Genomic DNA, 21174 nt, shown 5'->3' on the forward strand with positions numbered 1-21174 from the left:
CGTTTGTATAACCACGAATGTGTCAGAAAACATACTGCTCTCCACTGCACACCTACAGTACCAGAAACTGTGGGGTGGGACCCAGAATCTGTGTTTTAACAAGTCCTCCAGGTGACTCTCCTGCATGAGAAAGTTTGGGAACCCTGATCAAGAAAGGCCTTTTTCACCTAAGGTTTCTTTGGAGCTTTTTTTTTCATTTGACTCTTCCTAGTATTTAGTGTAAAGAACAGAACTAAATTATTTTTTCTTCCAAATTCCCATTGATTTATGATGCTTCTCTTATGCTATATTGGTTTGAATAAACATTCAGCATTTGTGCTTTGCTTTTTTTTTTTACAGCTTTATCGAGATATATTTCATATATCAAAAAATTCACCCATGTAAAATGTATAAGCCTACGTTCCCTCCATACCCCTTTGTGCTATTACTGTCCTACAAATTACATCTTTACACATTGTAAGTCCATCAACAAAGTGCCATAATTACTGCTTTACAATAGGAGTTACCATTATACGGTCTTTCATAAAACCTATGTAGTTACTTTTACCAGTGCTCTTTACTTCTTCATGTGGCTCTGAGTTAGTGCTTAGGGTACTTTTCATCAGAGCCTGAAGGACTCCCTTCAGTATTCCTTGTGGGGCAGGTTTGCAGGTGAATTCTCTCACTTTTTTTTTACCTGGAGATGTCTTCATTTCTCATTTTTGAAGGAGGATTGAGACAAAGGATTGTTGGTTGAAAGCCTTTTCTTTCCGCCCTCCGAAGACGCCACCCCACTGTCTCCTGGCCTCCATGGTTTCTGATGAGAAGTCAACAGTTAATTTTACTGATTTGTCTCTTAACAGATGATTTTCAATTCATTGTGAAGATTTGGTTAAATGTCAAAATTCTAGAATTCATTGATTTTAGTCACTTTGCCCATATTTCCTTTGTTTTAGAGGGCAAGTGGGTTCACAGAAGTCCTTACTGTGGTTGAAAAAGAGGTTGAGGATGGTCCAAAGCCCTGCATGTTCTGTCTCCGGCCCCCCCTCAGCACGAGCACTTGCTTTTTAACACTTCATCCCACTTTAGGGTGTTTTTGCATTTCTGTTCAATGAACACTAACCCATCTGGGTTTCAATGAGATCATGCCTCACTGGCCTGCACCACTCCTGTCTCTTGTCTGTCTCAGTCACCAGAACAGGAGGAGACCAAACATAAGCCTGAAGATGAGGTGGGTTCAAGAAGAACAAAGGATTTCAATGATGCTTTGCCATCCCATCCCATGTCACTTAGATATAACTATAGAGCCTAGTTTTCAACTGAGTGAGTAGGCAGGCTATATTATCTAGGAATTTCACTTCAGCAGAAAAGAGAGGTTTACAAAAGAGCTGATATATAAAGAAGAGGTCGATTCTGATAGGGCTTCGAACCACGGGACTAGAAGCATCTTTAAAATAAACACTCAAAAGAAAATTCTAGCCTATACAAGAGATTTTATTAATTAAATTTTTAGGATAAAGGAATTTTTTAAAAAATAACTATGATATTTTTAAAAACTATTAAGTATTTAATGATGTTTTCAATGAGAAAAAACTTGAGCCCTAAAAACAGATTGTGTAAAGTAGCTCAGGCTACAAGAGGGAAAAGAAGATGGGGACCTGCTCTGTGAGGAAGGTGTACAGGGGTTCGAACTCTGTCTGCGAGACTAATTACTCCTTGGCATCCCAGGGCATTCCTCCTACGGAAGAGGGATCCGACGCGAACACCGCCCCCCAGGCCTTCCATGGCGATTTGTAGGAGAATGGAATGAGATCTAGTACATGTAGATCCAATTCAATTTCATAAAGGGCTGGTACGAAGCAAAAATTTAATGTAATCTATGCAGTATTTAAAAATAATCAAGAATTACGACAACTTGAATGAGTCCCGGGAGGTGTTATCTTAAGATATAAAGAAGGGATGGAGGTCCTGGAGGGAGTAGATACACTTATCTTGGGGAGGAACAATCCACAAAGGCCAAGAACCCAGTTCATTCCTCACAACACCCCCAGGAACAACATTCTAGCGAGTTTCACAAGTTATAATTCAAAGCCCTCGGTTCCATTCTAAGGACCATGTCCTTCCCCTGGAACGGTGGTCCTCTAAGAAGTCAAATCAGGAGAGGGCCTAAGCTCTGGAAAGCAACCCCGGGACGTGACTTGCATCCCCTCTACATGAAATAGAACTCGTGTAATGTGTCCTTGGAAAAATCACAGCAGGGGGTGAGAACCTTCAGGGCCATCAGTTCTTGTCCTTCAGTACCCTATGGTCAGATGAATCTTAACATCCGGAAATATCCTTTGATTTGTTCTTTCTCTGATATCTTGTGTCCTTGGGATCAAAGCCTCTTTCACAGGCACCAAATAATGCCCAGTGAGGAGTTTTCGCCACATAATCCTTTGCGCTGAAAGTTGCTGATCCGCCACTGTCTTCATATTCCTGCATGAGCTCCTGGAAGCGGTTATAATCGATCCATGTCCACCACTCGCTATCAATCTTGAACTGGAAAGAAAAAGTGTAGTCAGGTCAAAAGTAAAAACATCCATTTAAAAAAAAGGAAAACAAATATTTTAAAAATTCAAAGATAAGCCTAATTTCTTTTCTCCCTATCAAGTTAAAGAAAATTCCTTCATGCTCCAGATATGGTTCCATATCAAAGCTGAATGAACGACAGTCAGAGGGGAGTTTCTTTTCCCCTGGGACTGCTAGGATTGCTGCTACGCTGGATGAGGAAGAGCCAAGTGCTGAATAAAGAACTCATCCTGGAATTGCAAGTCAAGTTTATCTTTAGCAGTATCACTGAAAGAAGGTTAATTAAATTTTTTTGGCATTATCATGTGTTAATGGACGAGTTAATTCTAATTCCTGTTGTTGCCACTTTCTATTTGGTATGAGTTTTCCTGGTTGTGTTAGCAGCACCGAGTGGGATTCATTTTATTATTAAACTGTGCTTGAGTTATTAGTGAAGCTTTAATCAATGACTTCTAATTCTGAAATGCTAACTAAATGGCTCAAACTAGCCCGTTTAACCTAACATGGATACAATACCTCATTAGTGGAAAGCCTTGTTAAGAATTTCAATTCACTAAAGGGGAATAATTCAATTTGTACTCTTTTAAGAAAACTGCTTCTCAAAAGTCATTGTAGAATAATGACCAGGAACGAAGAAACCAGAAAATAAGTTGATGAAGCTCTCAAGGAATTACTAATTGAACTGTGAAGGCTTTTGACTCAAAGCATCTATTTGGAACTCATTTGTGTAAATATATAATACGTAGATACCTGATTTATTGACAGAAAAATCATTCCGTTAAGCTGCTGTCTTCTAAAAAACCCTGATTATGAACCAAGTGAAATAACAATTTCATGTTCTAGCTGAGAAAAATATTGAAAATGTATAGCTTCTTGGATTCAGAATATTAAAATATGCTGAATTTCAATGACATCTGATTTTTTACCCAACAGCTAAGAGGTTTCTAGTGTGAAAAAAGTACCAAATAAATGGAAAAGTTTAGTCTTATCTATGAATCATGAGAAATTATCTTCTAATAAGACCATTCTTTGAAATGGTGCCCCAAGGGCCTCTATGAAAACTCTAACCTAAGATACAAAATCCACATCTCCCCATCATTTCCTCCCAAGACAGACTGCTCTCAAATGTTCTCTACTACCATGAAAACAATCAGTCATCCCTGGGTACTGAGCCTCAGAACTCCAGAGTCAAAGGTGCCCCCACCCCTCCCTGGCCCCTCACATCCAAAAAACGTCAGGCCCCATGCATTCCTCGTTAGCAGCATTTCTATCGTCCCGACACGATCCTAACACAGGCCCTCATTTCTGGGACTCAGCGACCATCATCCTGCTGATGGGTCTTCTGATGCCAGGTTTGGCTGCTTCCACCTTCTGCAGACTGAGATTCTGAGCTACAGAATCTACTCTACAACACAGTAGAGACCCATTCCTGAGAATCTGCAGTGCAAATATCAAACCTCCACCTGGAGGCTCTTCATGAGCTAACTGCCCTCTCATGTGATTCCTATCCTACACCCTCTGTCTGACTAACACCTACTCATGCCTCAGGTTCCCTCATAAACGCCCTTCGCTCTGGGAAGTCTTCCCGAATCCCTTGAGGTGATGAGAGTTCACCTGCCACAGGACCTCACTCCCCTGAACCTGGCCCATGACATAGGAGAACTGCTTCTGGATCGACCTCCTCAGCCCAGTCTACCTGACATCAATACTGCTGGCTTTGTGAATATATCTGACGTACCATTTGTGCCGGCGCTTAGGACATACAGGGGCCTGGCCTCCTTCTCCTTACCTCTTAACAAAGCTAGAAGACCACACGATGAAGGAAATTTCCACCTGTTCTACTGACATCTTGAGAGGGAGAATGTGATTCCGCTGCTACTGGCTCTGTAAACGAGACTGTGCTGTTTTCAGAGCGGACTCACGGAGGGGCGCACTACTCACACCTTACTGGAATCGGGTAACGCTCCAGCTGGTGGAGGAGTAAACATGTCGTGACCGTGGATGACAGTAACATGAGGCCAATAACGATGGCTACCTTTTATTCCTCCCTCTTCTAACAGTTATGGAGTGCTAACTATGGACTTGGCCCAGTCACAGATATTTTTTTTTTAAAGATTTTATTTATTTATTTGACACAGAGACACAGCGAGAGAGGGAACACAAACAGCGGGAGAGGGAGAGGAAGAAGCAGGCTTCCCGCGGAGCAGGGAGCCCGATGCGGGTCTCGATCCCAGGACCCTGGGACCATGACCTGAGCTGAAGGCAGACGCTTAACGACTGAGCCACCCAGGCGCCCCCAGTCACAGATATTTTAAAAATAATTATAATATAACGTGGCGTGTGCAGTGAGTGAGGTTATGCATAAGGCACTCCCAGAATGCAGAGGAAGATGTGATAAATCGCTCCCAGCCCCTCCCGGAGCTTGGCGCTATGCGAAAAGTCCTCCTAGGGGCTCTCTGCTTCGCTTGCTGGGTGAAACAGATAACCGAATTCTCCTCTTCCCTATGCCTCTCCCTTTGGACTTTAGATCTCTAGGTCCCTTTTTGGATTCCAAAGTCTGACCCCACAGGGTCCACAGTCCTGGTCTACCTTTTCCCTCAAACTCCACCAATCATCACTTGCCATGGGTATTCTAACAGGGACTAAAAAATTAGCTTAAACTAGAGCAACAGACTTATGAAATCCTTTTCACCACAACTTACAATAAGTATATTTTGTATCTCAATCTAGTGTACACACACATACACACACAGGCTCTGGAAACACAACTTTCACAAAACTATGGCAATGATTTCATTAAAAAAAAAAAGTCACTTGCTATAGGCTCGTAGGTTCCCTAACCCCTAATGCAATTAAGATCTGGTTTCCTCTGACTACAGAATTCTAACTGTGGCTTAAAATGGAGGAAGTCAATTGCACAAATATGACAACTATAAGCTAACATCTGACAACTGACAACTCTGATTGCTAAAGTCTAAGAAAAGCAGGTATATTAGCTTTTTGGTATCTACCATAACAAAATACCACAGACTGGGTGGCTTAAACAGCAGATATTAGTTTTCCTACAGTTCTGGAGGCTAGAAGTTGAAGATGAAGCTTCCGGTAGATGGCCACATTCTCACTGTGGCTTCACAGTGGGGGGGCGGTGGGGGGGGGAGTCTCTTCTTATGAGGACACCAATCCATCAGATCAGGGCCCCACATTTATGACCTTCATTTAACCTTAATTATCTCCTTAGAGGCCTTGTCTTAAATACATACCCCCTGGGGGGCTTAGGTCATCAACATGTGAATTCTGAAGGGACATTAATATTCAGTCTAGAATAGCAGTTAACTCTTAAATTTGTTAACACTAAGCCATGAGACTCCTAAGACAAAAATGAATCCATTTATGCCCCCTCTCAAGACAATCTGAGAATAATACTAAATAATAACTCAGAAAAAGTCAAATTGTTTCAGGCAAAAGGCAGAAGCTAAAAGGGCAAAATCTGGTATGACTGGCAGAAAAATATGGCTGAAAGACGGAGATGCATAAACAGGAGAATAAAACCCCAAATCATAAAATTTGAGGTTAAGTATGCTGAGACAGGAGGTCACCCTGCTTCAAGAATTCCTCAAATCCAACAGTAAGGGAAGTGGCAAATCTATGCAGAATTATAAATAAACTCAAAAGGTCACAGATGATCTCAAAAACACACCACAAGTGCAATAAAGTATGGCCCTAGCTGAGAAAGCCAGGCTGCTAAGGATCTGTGGCCTTGTGGGGCAGATGGGCCAGCGCCATGGGCTCCCATCGTCCAGAACAAACAGCAGTACCAAGGGTTGTGTTCTCATTATTTTCTCTCTTTCACAGAGGGAAAATTTCATTGAACAGAATAATGACAAATAGATTCTTTATTATTTTAATGTTTAAAAAGATTCTGTTAAAGATGACAGATTAAACACATGCATGTACTTCACTTCTTGAAATCCCACTCGAGTGACACTAAAGGTATATCTAAAAGATATATAAACCTGTAAAAGCAAAGAGATCAGGAGAGGAGAAAAGAGTATCAAACTTGTAGCAATAACTGGCTCAGCAGACCCAAGAGAACTGCATCTGAAGCTAGCAAATAGAAAAATCCAAGATTCGACCTGATTGATACCTCAGAATTCCCCAAAGGCCTGGAAACTGGTGGTACCAGACACCTCTAGAAGTAGGGACAGAAGAAGCACCAACTCCCTGCACCCCCAAAAAAGCCCCAAAGATAGATTTATATTCTGTGTAAGAAACTGTTAGAATCCCAAGTTCCTCCACACCCTGCATATACACACAGCTGAGCAGCTGCCCAACCTACCCACCACCCTCCCCAACAGAAGACAGATTTATTCTCATAAGACAGTAGGAGAGGGGCGCCTGCGTGGCTCAGTCGTTAAGCGTCTGCTTTCGGCTCAGGTCATGATCCCAGGGTCCTGGGATCGAGCCCCGCATCGGGCTCCCTGCTCGGCGGGAAGCCTGCTTCTCTCTCTCCCACTCCCTCTGCTTGTGTTCCCTCTCTCACTGTGTCTCTCTCTGACAAATAAATAAAATCTTAAAAAAAAAAAAAAAAAAAGACAGTAGGAGAGAAAATCCATGGACTAGGGGGTAGCAGGTAGAGCTGAAAACAGAAATGAGAGTTCAGAACAGCCCTAATCCCCTGCCCGCTTCCCTACCTCTGATGGTCATGCAGCCTGGGGAAAGCAGGAGACCCTTCTGGCCAGCCCAAGAGGACTGACTGAAAAGTACTATTTGGGTTTTCCTAAGGAAATGACTCAGCTAGATTTCTCTAAGATAAAGTCAAGCCCAGTCCACAGACTTAGGACTTCAATACGTTTTTTAGTTTCCCACTTAAATATGAGCAGACAACTAGTGAACATGTGAAGAAAACTTCTAACAAGAGAACTAAAAGTAAACCAAAGGAAAAGAGTAACAGAGTAAACAGAGCGTAGGCAAGAAAACAGCAAACAAAATGAAACCCCAAACAACTAAACTAAAACAACTATCCTCAGAGAAATGAGACAATACTGTATCCATAAAAAAAGTTACCCTATAAAAAGAAACACTCAAGGAATGAAAAGAACCTTAGACTTTAAAACTACAGGAGCAAAGATGAAAGAGTCACAGGAAAGTTAAGAAAAAAATTTTAAGAGAATTTCCTAAACAGGAGAGAAGGTACTAAAAAAATAAATAAAAAACTAAAGGACTAGCCCAAGAGACCCAATTTAAAATAACACCAGTTTTTGAAAGAAAGGAGAAAAAATAGGAAGGAGGAAATCCTCAGTGAAATAATTCTGGAAAAAGAATTTATGAAGTGAGGGGCAGGAGTTTCCAGATTAAAGGGGTGCACAAAGGATAAGAATAGACACACTGCCTGAGGCACATCTCAGTGAAATTTCAAACAGTGGAGACAAAAGGAAATCCTAACAAGGGAAAAACGGTCATCCACAAAGGATTAAGGATCAGAATGCCTTCAGAGTTCTCAACCACCACAGTGAGAGCTCAGATAGTGGTTCCGACTGCACAGGGGCGAGTATGCAGCTTAGAATTCCATACCCAGCAAAACTATCAATCAAGTGTGTAGGGAGAATAAAAACATTTTTAGACATTTAAGTTCTCAATAAATTGGACCTCCCACATAACCCTTCTCAGGACTCTACTGGAGGATGTTTCATCTGAATGATTCAGGGATCCCCAAAACAGGACATCCCACACAAGAGAGAGCTCAAGGAAGTCCCAGTATGACAGTTGTGTGTCCAAAGCAGGTGGGTCAGAAAGTGCCTCTGGGGAGATTCCTTTAAAAAGATGAAAATGGGGGCGCCTGGGTGGCTCAGTCGTTAAGCGTCTGCCTTCAGCTCAGGTCATGATCCCAGGGTCCTGGGATCGAGCCCCGCATCGGGCTCCCTGCTCAGCGGGGGGCCTGCTTCTCCCTCTCCCACTCCCCCAGCTTGTGATTCCTCTCTTGCTGACATAGTGATCCCTCTCTTTCTGTCAAATAAATAAATAAAATCTTTAAAAAAAAAAAAAAAGATGAACATGACATCACTCAGCATCAGGGAAATACAAATCAAAACCACAATGCAATACCACCTCACACCAGTCAGAATGACTAAAATTAACAAGTCAGGAAACGACAGATGTTGGCAAGGATGCAGAGAAAGGGGAACCCTCCTACACTCCTGGTGGGAATGCAAATTGGTGCAGCCACTCTGGAAAACAGTGTGAAGATTCCTCAGAAAGTTGAAAATAGAGCTACCGAATGACCCAGCAATTGTACTACTGGGTATTTGCCCCAAAGATACAAATGTAGGGACCCAAAGGGGCACCTGCACCCCAATGTTTATAGCAGCAATTTCCACAATAGCCAAACTATGGAAAAGAGCCCAGATGTCCATCAACAGATGAATGGATAAAGAAGATGTGGTATATATATATACAAGGGAATATTACACAGCCATCAAAAAAATGAAATCTTGCCATTTGCAATGACATGGATAGAACTAGAGGGTATTATGCTAAGTGAAATAAGTCAATCAGAGAAAGAATTATCATATTATCTCAATGGTGTGGAATTTAAGAAACAAAACAGAGGATCATCGGGGAAGAGAGGAAAAAATAAAAGAAGATGAAACCAGAGAGGAGACAAACAATAAGAGACTCAATCATAGGAAACAAACTGAGGATTGTTGGAGGGGAGGGGGGGTGGAGGGATGGGATAACTGGGTGGTGGGCATTAAGGAGGGCATGTGATGTAAAGAGCACTGGGTATTATATGACTGATGAATCACAGACCTGTACCTCTGAAACCAATAATATATTATATGTTAATTAATTGAATTAAAATAGTTAAAAAAATTTTTTTAGGGCGCCTGGGTGGCTCAGTTGGTTAAGCGACTGCCTTCTGCTCAGGTCATGATCCTGGAGTCCCTGGATCAAGTCCCGCATCAGGCTCCCTGCTCGGCAGGGAGTCTGCTTCTCCCTCTGACTGTCCCCCCTCTCATATGCTCTCTCTCACTCTCTCTCTAATAAATAAATAAAATCTTTAAAAAAAAAATTTTTTTTAAATAAATAGATGAACATGATAGAGAACCCAACACATCTGAAAGTCTGAGAGGAGATATAGGTGGCAGAGAATTTGAGAGTTCGTTTAGCTAAAGAATATAGAAATCTAGACAAAGAAAAAATAAGATAAATATTAACTCCAAGGAAACCAAAAGGTGTGCTGGAAACAAACAGCAATCATAGCAGACTGCACTGCTTAACAGCGAACACTGTTCATTTGGTCATATAATGCATAAAACTATGCTATGCATGCATTGCAAAGGTGGGAGAACAGGAAAGGGTGTGATGAGCAAAGGTAGGGGAGAGCCTCATTTCATCTTCCATAGTATAAAGAGACAATGAAAAAAAACAATGAAGAGCAGCAATATTAAGTATGTTATTTAGAGATATAAAGACAAATACCAAAATAATCACCCCAAAGTTGAAAGTGATTGTTGCTTGAGAGGAGGAAAAGAAGGTATGTTCGAGGAAAACACAAGGGACTGCTGATTTTTGTAATAAACTTTGGCTTTTTAAATTGTCTATGTAGAATTTTTATAAAACTAAAAAATAAAATGTAAAATAGTAATGACCAATCTCTCAAAGCAAGGGAAGAGTATCTTATCAACAACCCAAACCAATAAACATGGGGGGAGGAAAGGGGAAGACCTGCACGACAGTGGTGGTGACCAACATTTATGAAGCATCCTACTGTGCACTGGGCACCATGTTTGGTTCTCTAGCTTGTATAACCCACTCATGTACAAACCCACTTGTGTAACAAAACTCATGTGGTTGGATTCTCCTCTTTAAAACAAGGGCAAAAGTCCAAAACAGCTAAGTAGTAACAAATATGCCAAAGGTCCTATCCTCTGCAAGTGGAAGAGCCAAGATTCAAATTCATGGGTGTTCAAGAGCCTATGGTCATTACATTATCACACACTGTGAGCTGTCAAACCAGAAAAATGACAGAACTAATAATAACCGTGGTGTCTTTCAAGCATTTTGGAGTGCAAAGAGATTTTTTTCACCCCTGGATTTATTTAAGTATCATATTTCTAAGTTAACTCCCTTTGTTTAACTGATCTAAAAGCTACAGAAAATAATCTGTAGGCTCCAAATTCTTAGCGTCCTTCAACCTTCCTCAACATGAAGTATAAACAATGAGCACATTGAGGAGAAGCATGCTGTCTATTATTTCTCTACCCAAGTACAGCACAACAGAGACTGTCTGTTCCAAGGCAAATGCAGGGGAAACAAAAGATTTATATGCAGACCTCTAAAATTAGCTTGCTCTGCCTTTGATTGGTTCTGTTTTATTTACACAGCTTTTGTCCCTTCTGGCAAAATAATAATTAAAGAAGTAAAACTGCCACAGTGAGAGATATTCCTCCCATTATCTTAACTGGTTCCTAATAGCATACGCAGTCTAGGTGAGCACATTTCTTCTTTTTTTTGTAGATGAAGAACTGACTTCCCATTAGTTTCAATAGTATCTTCCATACAGAGAAGTGTATATGGAATATCCACAGCTACTTAAACTCAAAATGCCACAAACAAAAATTCTTACCATTTGGCCTGTCAATCTCATGCCTCAACCATGCTGTGCTGAAGTTATTCCAGGTCTTAAATTATAAATACTGTGTAACTACAGGGAAAGTTCTAATCATTCAAAGGCATCATATTTCTACACATCCAAGAGTTAAAAATAAGGAGGAAATCCTGCATATGAGCTAAAAAGAGCAAATCAAGAGCTGTTGATTAGTATCACCACTGGAGAGAGTTTGTGCAAATCTTCCTCCACATGATATTGCAGTATTCTTTACGGAAAAGTCAAATTATCAGCACCTTTAGGGCAGACTCTTTATTAAAGGCCTATTACAGGCAAGGCACTATTCCAGTTGCCTCACATTTGTCACTTAATTTAGCCAACACAATAACCCTATAAACAAAGTTACTGCTATTTTTCAGATAAGAAAAATGAGAAACGGTGAGTGTGGGATTTGAAAATAGATACAACTCTTCAAAGTTCAGGAGTCCCCAAGACCACCCTCACTTCTGTCACCAATTGTAAATTCAGGGGTTCCCAAGACCATCTTCAGTTTGACAATTCACTAGAAGGACCCACAGAATTCACTGAAAGCTGTTAGACTCAGTATGGCTTATTACAGCATAAGGACACAGATTAAAATCAGCCAAGGGAAGAGCCATATGGGACAGACTCTAGGAGAGATCCATGCATGGAGTTTCCAGTTGTCCTCCTTCACTGGAATAGTGATCAGAGCTAATCTCAGCCATCAGTGATGTGCAAGAATAGGCACAGAGTGCTGCCAACCTAGGAAGCTCACCAGAACCTCGATGTCAGAGTTTGTTGTTGTTGTTTAAAGGGGAGGAGGGTGGAGGGGTAGAGGGTGAGGGAGAGAGAATCTTAAGCAGGCTCCAAGCCCAGCATGGACCCCTAAGTAGGGCTCGATCTCACAACCCTGAGATCATGACCTGAGCCAAGATCAAGAATGGGATGCTTAAGCGAATGAGCCACCCAGGCACCCCAATTAATGTCCAGAGTTTTAATTGGGATTGGTCACCTAGACATAGTTGATTGCGGCGTGGCTGACTTTAGTTTCCAGCTCCTCTGAAGGTCAAACAAATACTGTGTAGTCTAAAGCCCCTGCCCTAAATCACATGCTTAGACTATCAGGTGTGGTCTAAGTCCCCCAGATAAACAAGGACACTCTTCACAGGCAGGACATTCCAAGAGCTTGGAAATCACCTCCTAGAAGCTGAAGGCCAAGATCAGCCCTTTCTTTGGGTAAAATTACAACCAAAACTCAAAGTCCACACACAATGGACAAAGTAGAATAATACAAAAATAAAAAAGAACACTAACCAAAAAAAGACTCATACATTTCATTTGAATTTTCACACTCTCAAGAAATTATGATCTTAGTGTTGGTTATTTCTTAAGTTTGGTCCTCCAGACATACAGTAATACTTACCAAACCCCTGGGAAAGTACCGGTTAGAGGACGGAAGAGGGGCTGCCGGGCCTCCTCATAACTCAGAAGTACATGTGAACTGGGAAGGAGCAGAGGAAATCCCAAGGTAGTGTGAGGGAGAAGTGATTTTGGAACACAAAAAAAGAGCGCTATGGTAGTACTTGAACTTCCCAGATTTATGAATTTCGTTCTTGAGTACCCTAGCTACAGCTGTGTTGTTTGTTCTTTGGGTAAGAGGCAGCAAAGATCACAAAGACTTCCCAAGTGTACCTGACTGCCCGCAACAGTGGAGAGCCGAGCAGAGTTGCCTCCTTTTTTCTGAGGAACCACTTTGAGAAGCAAAACTACAACAATGCATTTGAATTACAGATATATCCAAGTGCAATTAAAAAGTTTTTAAATCTGGAAACTCAATTTCTGGAATTTCAATCTTCATCTACAATTTTGTTGGAGTAGAGCTAAGTCCTCTCGGCAATGTCACCAAAATGCCTATTTTCTCTGACATTTTTTCTGAAAGTAATTACTAGAAGCAACCAGGCCTCTGATAAGCATGAGTTCCACACGTACCACAGAAGGCAAAATTATCCTGTCAGTAGCTTTTGTTAGGAGACCACTGCATAAGACCTAAACGGAGACACACAATTCCCTTCCTACTCCAAGAAAGAAGGGCTTAGGGAAGTGACAGCTCTTCCTTCCCTCCCTTTACAGACTGCAAATTTATATGTCCAAGAGAGAGGAGTCTGTGATCAACACTGAATTACGTACAAGGCCTCAAATGTGGCAAAAACTTTCTCAGAGTTGACCTTGAAGGAGATCCATGAACTTGCTTCTTGGTGAGCGGGGTGGGGATCTGCGCTGTTCTCATCGGACACTTACCTCCATCTCCCTATCTTGTCTGACTGCTCTGTAGCATTTGAGAGACAGTATGATGTCATGGTCACCATGTCATTTGTATTTTGAAATATCTGGGATTGAATTCTAATTGTGCTTGTGCTCTCTTGGCCTGAGATAGCTCCCTTAGAATGTGAAGAAAAGTAATATTTATGACTCATAGGATTCTTCTAAGAATTAAATGAATTAATGCATGCACAGCATTATCAAAGTGAACTTAATAAAAGTTATTGATTGTTGAGTTTATCAGCAGACACCAAACTAAGGAATAATAACACCAGACAGCTCATCAATGATGAAAGATTCTAGAACATTATGCTGGAAGACAACAGAATAATATCTGCAAAATGCTAAGAGGGGCTGATAAAGAAGCTTATAAAAGGCATATGAAAAACAAAGAGCAAAATGACAGAAGTCCTCCCCCCCTTTTTTTTATCAGTATTACTTTAAATGTAAATGGATTAAACTCTCCACTCAAAAAAAATCAGAGATTGCCAGAATGGATTAAACACACACACACACACACACACACACACACACACACACACTCTCTCTCTCTCTCTCTGTCTCTCCAACAATATGTTATCTATAAGAGCCTTACTTTATATCCAAAAACACACGCAGGTTGAAAACGAAAGGAGGGAAAATGATATTCCATGCAAACAGTAGCCAAAAGAGAGCAGGAGTGGTATAGTAATATCATACAAAATAGGCTTCAAATTAAAAAGATTGTAAGACGGAAAGAAGGACAATTTATATTAATTAAAGGTTCAATACAGCAAGATACAATAATTATAAACATTTACATATTTAGTACCAGATCATCAAAATATATGAAGCAGATATTGGCTGAATTGAATGGAAGAATAGACAGCTCTACAATAATAACTGGAGAGTTCAGTATCCCATTCTCAATAATGAATAAAACAACCAGACAGCAGTATGGAAACAAAGGACTTGAACAACACAATAAATAACAGTCTGCCCAATAATACAAAATATACATTCTTCTCAAGTTTTAATGGGACATTTTCCAGGACAGACCATCTTAGTTAGGCCACAAATGAAATCTAAACAGATTTTAAGAGATAAACATCATATAAAGTATCCCTCTAACCATAATGAGATAAAGTTAAATATCAGTAACAGAAGGAAAACTGGAAAATGCACAAATTTGTGGTGATTAAACAACACATTCCTAAACAACCAGTGGATCAAAGAAGAAATTGTAAGGGAAATTAGCAAATACTTAAGAGACTAAGTGAAAAGGAAAACACAACATACCAAAACTTATGGGACATAGCAAAAGCAGTACTAAGAAAGAAATTTATCGCTATAAAGGTTTACTTTAAAAAGTAAGATCTCAAAAAAAAAAAAAAAAGTAAGATCTCAAATCAACAACCTAACCTTACGGCTTAAGGAATGAGAGGGAAAAAAAACTAAACCAAAAGCTAGCAGAAGAATGGAAATAATTATGGTTAGTGCAGAGATGAAATAGAGAGTAGAAAAAGAGAAAAAAAAAGCACCGAAATCAAAAGCTGGTTCTTCAAAGAGATCAACAAAATTGACAAACCTCTGGCCTGACTGAGAAAAAAAGAGAAAAGACTCAAATAACTAAAATCAGAAATGAAAGTTGGGACATTATTACTGATTCTACAGATATAAAAAGGATTATAAAAGATTATTATAACTGTACACCAACAAATTGGACAATCTAGATGAAAAGGACAAATTCCTAGAAACACAAAACCTACCAAGACTAAATGACAAAGATACAGAAAATACGAATAGACCGATAATTAGTAAGGAGATTGAATCAGTAACTAAAAATCTCCCAATAAAAAAAAAAAACTCTGGCCTTGATAGCTTCACTGCTGTAGTCTATTAAACTTTAAAAGAAGAACTAATACCAGTCTTTCTCAAATTTTTCCAAAAACTGAAGAGGAGGGAATACTTCCTAACTCAGCCTTATGAGGCTTGCCTACTAAAGCCAGACAAAGATACTACAAAAAAAAAAAAAAAAAGACATGCCAATATCCCTTATGAACACCGACGCAAAAATCCTCGACAATATAATATCAAAGCAAATTCAGAAGCATACTAAAAAGATTATATACCAAACCATGTGAGATTTACTACTGGAATGCAAAGATGGATCAACATAGGAAAATCAATGTATTACATCACATTAACGGAATGAAGAGAAAAAAGAAACCACATGACTATCTCAACTGATGCAGAAAAAGCATTCAACAAATTTTAACATCCTTTCATGATAAAAATACTCAACAAACTAGGGATAGAAGGAAAATACCTTGACATAATAAAAACCATATATAAAAACCCACTGTAAACATTATACTCAATGGTGAAAGACTGAAAGCTTTCCTCTTAGATCAGTTAACAAGAGAAGGACGCCTGCTTTTATCACTTCTATTTAAGTTGGGGCTACAGCAGCCGTACCAGGTGATATGAGAAATGAAGAACCAAAAGTAGCCAAGAGAAAAAGAGGGAGAAAAAGAAAATGGGGAGGAGCTGGTGAGAAAGGCTGAGAGACAGGTGGGTGAGAGAAGCAGCTTGACAACATCCTGTTCCAGACAGGTTCACTGGTGAATTCTACCAAATATTTAAGAAAGAAATAATACCAATTCTCACTATTCCAGAAAACAGAAGCAGAGAAAACACTTCTTAACTCAGTCTATGAGAGCAGCATTGCTCTAATATCAAAACAAGATAAAGACATTACAAGAAAGGAAAACTACAAAACAGTAACTATCCTGAACATATATGTAAAAAGCAACAAAATATTAGCAAGTCAAATCCAACAACGTACTAAAAAAATTAAACACCATGACCAAGTGGGATTTTTTCCAGGTATGGCAAGGCTGGTTCAACATCTGAAAGTCAGTTAGTGTAACACATCATATCAACAGGCTAAAGAAGAAAAATATGATCATATCAACAACTGCAGCAAAAGTATATAACAAAAATCCGAACTGATTTATGATTAAACACTCTCAGCAAACTAGAAATAGAGGGAAACGTCCTCAACCTGATACACATCTACCAAAACCCTACAGTGAACATCCTACTTAATGGTGACAAACCAGTTGCTTTCCCACAAAATCAGAATCAAAGCAAGAGTGTCCCCTTTTACCATTTCTAATCAACATCATACTTGAAGTCCTAACTAACACAATGAGACAGGAAATGGAAATAAAAGATACACAGATTGGGAAGAGAGGCATAGATAACATGATTAATTGATGTAGAAAAATCCAAAGAATCAACAATAACAAAATACCCTCTGGAACTAATAAGTGATTACAGCATGAGTGCAAAATATGAGGTAATATTTTGAGAAATATTAGCTAACTGCTTTCTCATATACCAGCAATGAACAACTGGAATTTGAAATTAAAAACACAGTACCATTTACATTAACCTCAAAAAATTGAAACACTTATGTGTAAATCTAACAAAACATGTATAGGATCTCTATGCAGGAAAAAAAGTGAAAAAAGTTTGGAAGATCTAAATAAGAGGTATTTCATGTTCATGGATTAGAAGACTGAACATTGTTAAGATGTCAATTTTTCCTAGCTTGATCTGTAGATTCAACTCGATCCCAAACAAAATCCTAGCAAGCTAGTTTATAGGTATTAAAAAACTGATTCTAAAGTTTAGATGAAAAGGCAAACAACCTAGAATAGCCAACCCAACAGCCAAGAAGATGAACAAGTTGGAGAACTGATACCACCCAATTTCAAGACTTGCAATAAAATTAACAAAAGTCAAGATTGCATAGTACTGGTGAAAGAACAGACACATAGATCAATGGAACAATACAAAGGCCAGAAAGAGACCCACACAAATACAGTCTACTGATCTTTGAAAATGGAGCACAGGCAATGTAATGGAGGAAGAACAGCCTTTCCAACAAATGGTACTTCAACAACTTGACATCCACATGCAAAAACAAAACAAAACAAAGAAAACCCCCAATCTTACAGCTTTCAAGACAGATCTTAGACCTAAACATATAAAACTATAAAACTTCTAGAAGGTAACATAGGATAAAACCTAGGTGACCTTAAGTTTAGAAACCTGGCATCATCCATGAAAAAAAAAGTTGATAAGCCATATTTTATTAAAAATGTTTGCAAGCCGTTATGTATCACCTACTACTTGGTTTCCACTGGCAGTGATCCACTTGAATAGGATGTTACCAATATGCAGAGAGGAAGGACTTCACTGTTTCTAATCTAAAATTCTCAAAGTGTATTGTATTCATCATGGTCTTATTAGCTTGCAGACTGACAGGTCCAAGGTTACATTTGAGCTGCTAATGGAAAACACAGCAGAAGGGTGACTGTGTCTTCTTATGCCGGCCTCCCTTCCAGAGCACACAGACCGGCCCACCCTCCCCCTGTAGACAGTCTCCTGTGGGCATCTGTACTTACCTCTTTGTCCCTCTAGCTCAAACTTGGAACTAAAATATGCTGACTTACTGCTGGCCTACTTATTAAATGGGATCTGATAGGCTCTGATTAGGATCAGGCAAGGATGTTTTCATGTAAGTTTCAGGAAAATCTTTCCAGTAACATTGCAGGGGCAGCCTTGTAACCATACTGGGTGACACTTCTAACATAAATACAGAAAATCAATTTACATGGAAATAATCTGCTAAATAATCTACTAATAAACGGTGTACCAAGTTGACTGGCATTAATGTTCACTGAGGAGATACCAAACCAAAAACTATAAATGTCAAAACCGTGGTCATAGACTTCTGTTTCTGGACAAGATGGAGTGTATGCACTTCTTCCTCTTTCTCCCACTATACAGCTAAAATCCCTGGATATGACATATAAAACAAACATAAAACTTTAAAGGTAGATATAAGAAGGCACACTGGCTAGGGACCTCGAGACCTGAGGAACAACAGTGGTGCATTCCCTGGGTTTTATTTTTGGTTCTTATATCCTGCACTGGGTGCTGGAGCCCAGAAGCTTGGCTGAAGCCTGCAATCCAGAAATACCAAAGGGCACCAACAGTAAAAAAACATCTTAGAGCCCCATGAAAAACCTGCTTTTCTTAGCCAAAGGACCAGGAAAAGGGCAGCCTAGCTAGCAGGACAGAAAACCTTTTGGCAATAACCAACCTAGGCCATGAGAAAAATGCCCGATTCTCATCCCAGGTCAGTCAGCACCTAGGCGGGATCCTAGACTTTCACACTTGCCCAGCCATACTAAGCTGTACCCTCCCTCCTCGCTGCTGGGGAGCTCTCAAGAAGGTGGGGCGGAGGATCGGGCCATCCCAACCCCCCTCTGTCGTCTCAGGAGCATTGACCTCCACCTGGCCCTAGCAAGGTGCCTCTCCCCACCCACGCTAGAGTGGGGACAGAGGAAGCTTAGCAGAGAGCCAAGATTTCCACCACTGCCTAAGGGCAACGAGGCCCCCACGTCCATCCCATACGGTCACTGGGGAGCAGCAGGAAGGTGATCCTCCCTTCCTAGTCAGAGTGGTATCAGCGGTTGCTGAGGGGAGAGCCTGAACTGCCACCCCCAAATGAGCCATACCGAGGCACTCCTCCCCGCATAGGTCAATGGCGGCTGAGTGGGGAGCCTGAACTTCGACATCTACTTGGCAGTAGTGACGTGACACCAGCCCACGCCTCACCTAGGATGAAAGAGAGGGGCCTACGTTGAATATCTGACCAAGTCTACCACTCTCCTCTCTCTCCCTTCGCACCCTTTGTTTCAGACCCTCATCACTTCACCCTCGGACTGTTGGACTCTTACAACAGTTTTTAACTGGTTTCTCTTTTAGTCTTGCAGTTCATCCCCTGTAATGTTGCTAGAGAAATTTTTCTGACCCTCAAATCTGATTGGGTCACTCCCCTACTTAAAACCCTTCAGTGCCTGCCCATGCTGTACAGGAAAAGGCACAACTAGGACGCCATTTAATACCATCAGTGCTCTTGCCACTGACCAATCACCCCCCTTCCTTTCCCTTCAACCATTCTTTTGACCTCCAGCCATACTGAACTACTTGTCATTCTCCTAACAGGCTAGACCTCTGCCCTTCTCCAAGGACCTTTCCTTGTATGGTTTTCTGCTTTAATGTCCTTCCTAGCTGGGCTGTCACTGGACATCCTGTCAAACAGCAACTCCTCTGTGAAGCCTCTCCTGATGGTACCATATCATCCTAAGTACGCCCCTCTGGGCTCTACCCTAATCTTCCATCATTGCTCTGATAAAACTTTGGGGGCATTTGTTTTGATAGTTGCCCTTTTTTTCTGTTAGACCATTCTTGAAGGCAGGGACCATTTGCTTAACTCATCTTTGTATTCTTAGTACCCAGCAGAGTGCCTGACACATCTTGGGTGCTCAACAAACATTAGATAATGAGGTTCATCTCAGACTCTCTCCTCATGCTGGCTTGTACCTGGTAGCTATGCCTGTTATTACATTTATCACATCAAATTTCACTTATTTGTTTGGCCCTTTCTGAGAACTCCCTGTGGATATGGGCAGAACCAAAAAAGAAGCCAGAAGGATGAAAATGGCAGATTATCTGAAAAGGAGCAACAAACCAGTAGCTGACTTTTTATCAATGGAATGTAAAAGACAAGAGAATATCTTTATTGTGTTGAAAGGCAACAAATGTCAACCTAGAATTTTATCCCCAGCCAAAATATACATTTCCAGACAAACAAGAACAGAATTTTCTATCAGCAGACTCCCACTAAAGTATATTGTAAACAGTGTTTTCTGGGCAGAAGGAAAACAATTCCATATAGGGGATCAAAAAATGCAGAAAGGAACAGAGTGCACAACAGTGTTAAAAAAAAAAAAGATTTACATGCATCTTTAAGATTTTATTTATTAATTTGACAGTGAGAGACACATAGCGAGAGAGGGAACACAAGCAGGGGGAGTGGGAGAGGGAGAAGCAGGCTTCCCACTGAGCAGGGAGCCCGATGCAGGGCTCGATCCCAGGAGCCTGGGATCATGACCTAAGCCGAAGGCAGATGCTTAACGACTGAGCCACCCAGGCGCCCCAAGATGCATGTAAATCTAAAGGAATCCTGACTATATAAGGCAGTTAACAATATTTTCCTTATACACATTTATCATTAATGGACACAACAGTAACAGCAGGTGAGTTGGGAAGGGAAAAATGGAGGTTGATAAGGTGTTCTCAGGTCCTTGCACTGTAGTTAGAGCATAAACGTATTCATTACCATTAGACTTTGATTAGTTGAGCATGCATAGAGTCATTCCTACTGCAACCACTAAAAGAACAGAAAAGAGTATATAATTCCCAACCTAATTAAAGGAAAAGACCTATTGTGGCTGAGAAAATAAAGAAAGTGCAGAGAGAGAGGCGAGAAGAGCAGTTTAAGAGCAGTTTAACAGCCTTCTCATGCTGGGTCCTAGAGTCACATTAAGGATTTTGATTTTTATGTTAAAAGCAAAGGGGAGCAAGATGGCGGAGGAATAGGAGACCTGGATTTCGTCTCCTCTCAGGAATTCAGCTGGATAGGGATCAAACCATTCTGAACACCTACAAACTCAACAGGAGATCGAAGAAAGGAATAGCAACAACTCTCTGAACAGAAAAGCGATCACTTTCTGGAAGGTAGGACGTGCGGAGAAGTGAATCCGAGGCGATAT

General features: G+C 40.5%; 1 protein-coding gene across 3 annotated transcripts in view; it reads right to left on the minus strand.

Moving 5' to 3' along the window:
- Window positions 1-1452: 1452 nt before the first annotated feature.
- Window positions 1453-21174, minus strand: part of LOC102743782 (S-adenosyl-L-methionine-dependent tRNA 4-demethylwyosine synthase TYW1) — a 193645-nt gene continuing 173923 nt past the window's right edge. For all 3 annotated transcript variants that reach the window (XM_081819628.1, XM_081819626.1, XM_081819625.1), the window contains one exon: window positions 1453-2520. In XM_081819628.1, the coding sequence (XP_081675754.1) occupies window positions 2299-2520 (222 nt within the window). In that variant the 3' untranslated portion in view covers window positions 1453-2298. The remainder of the gene's footprint in view (window positions 2521-21174) is intronic.

Source organism: Leptonychotes weddellii, chromosome 5 (assembly GCF_054177405.1).
Source record: "Leptonychotes weddellii isolate Sample4059 chromosome 5, ASM5417740v2, whole genome shotgun sequence".
NCBI lineage: Eukaryota > Metazoa > Chordata > Mammalia > Carnivora > Phocidae > Leptonychotes > Leptonychotes weddellii.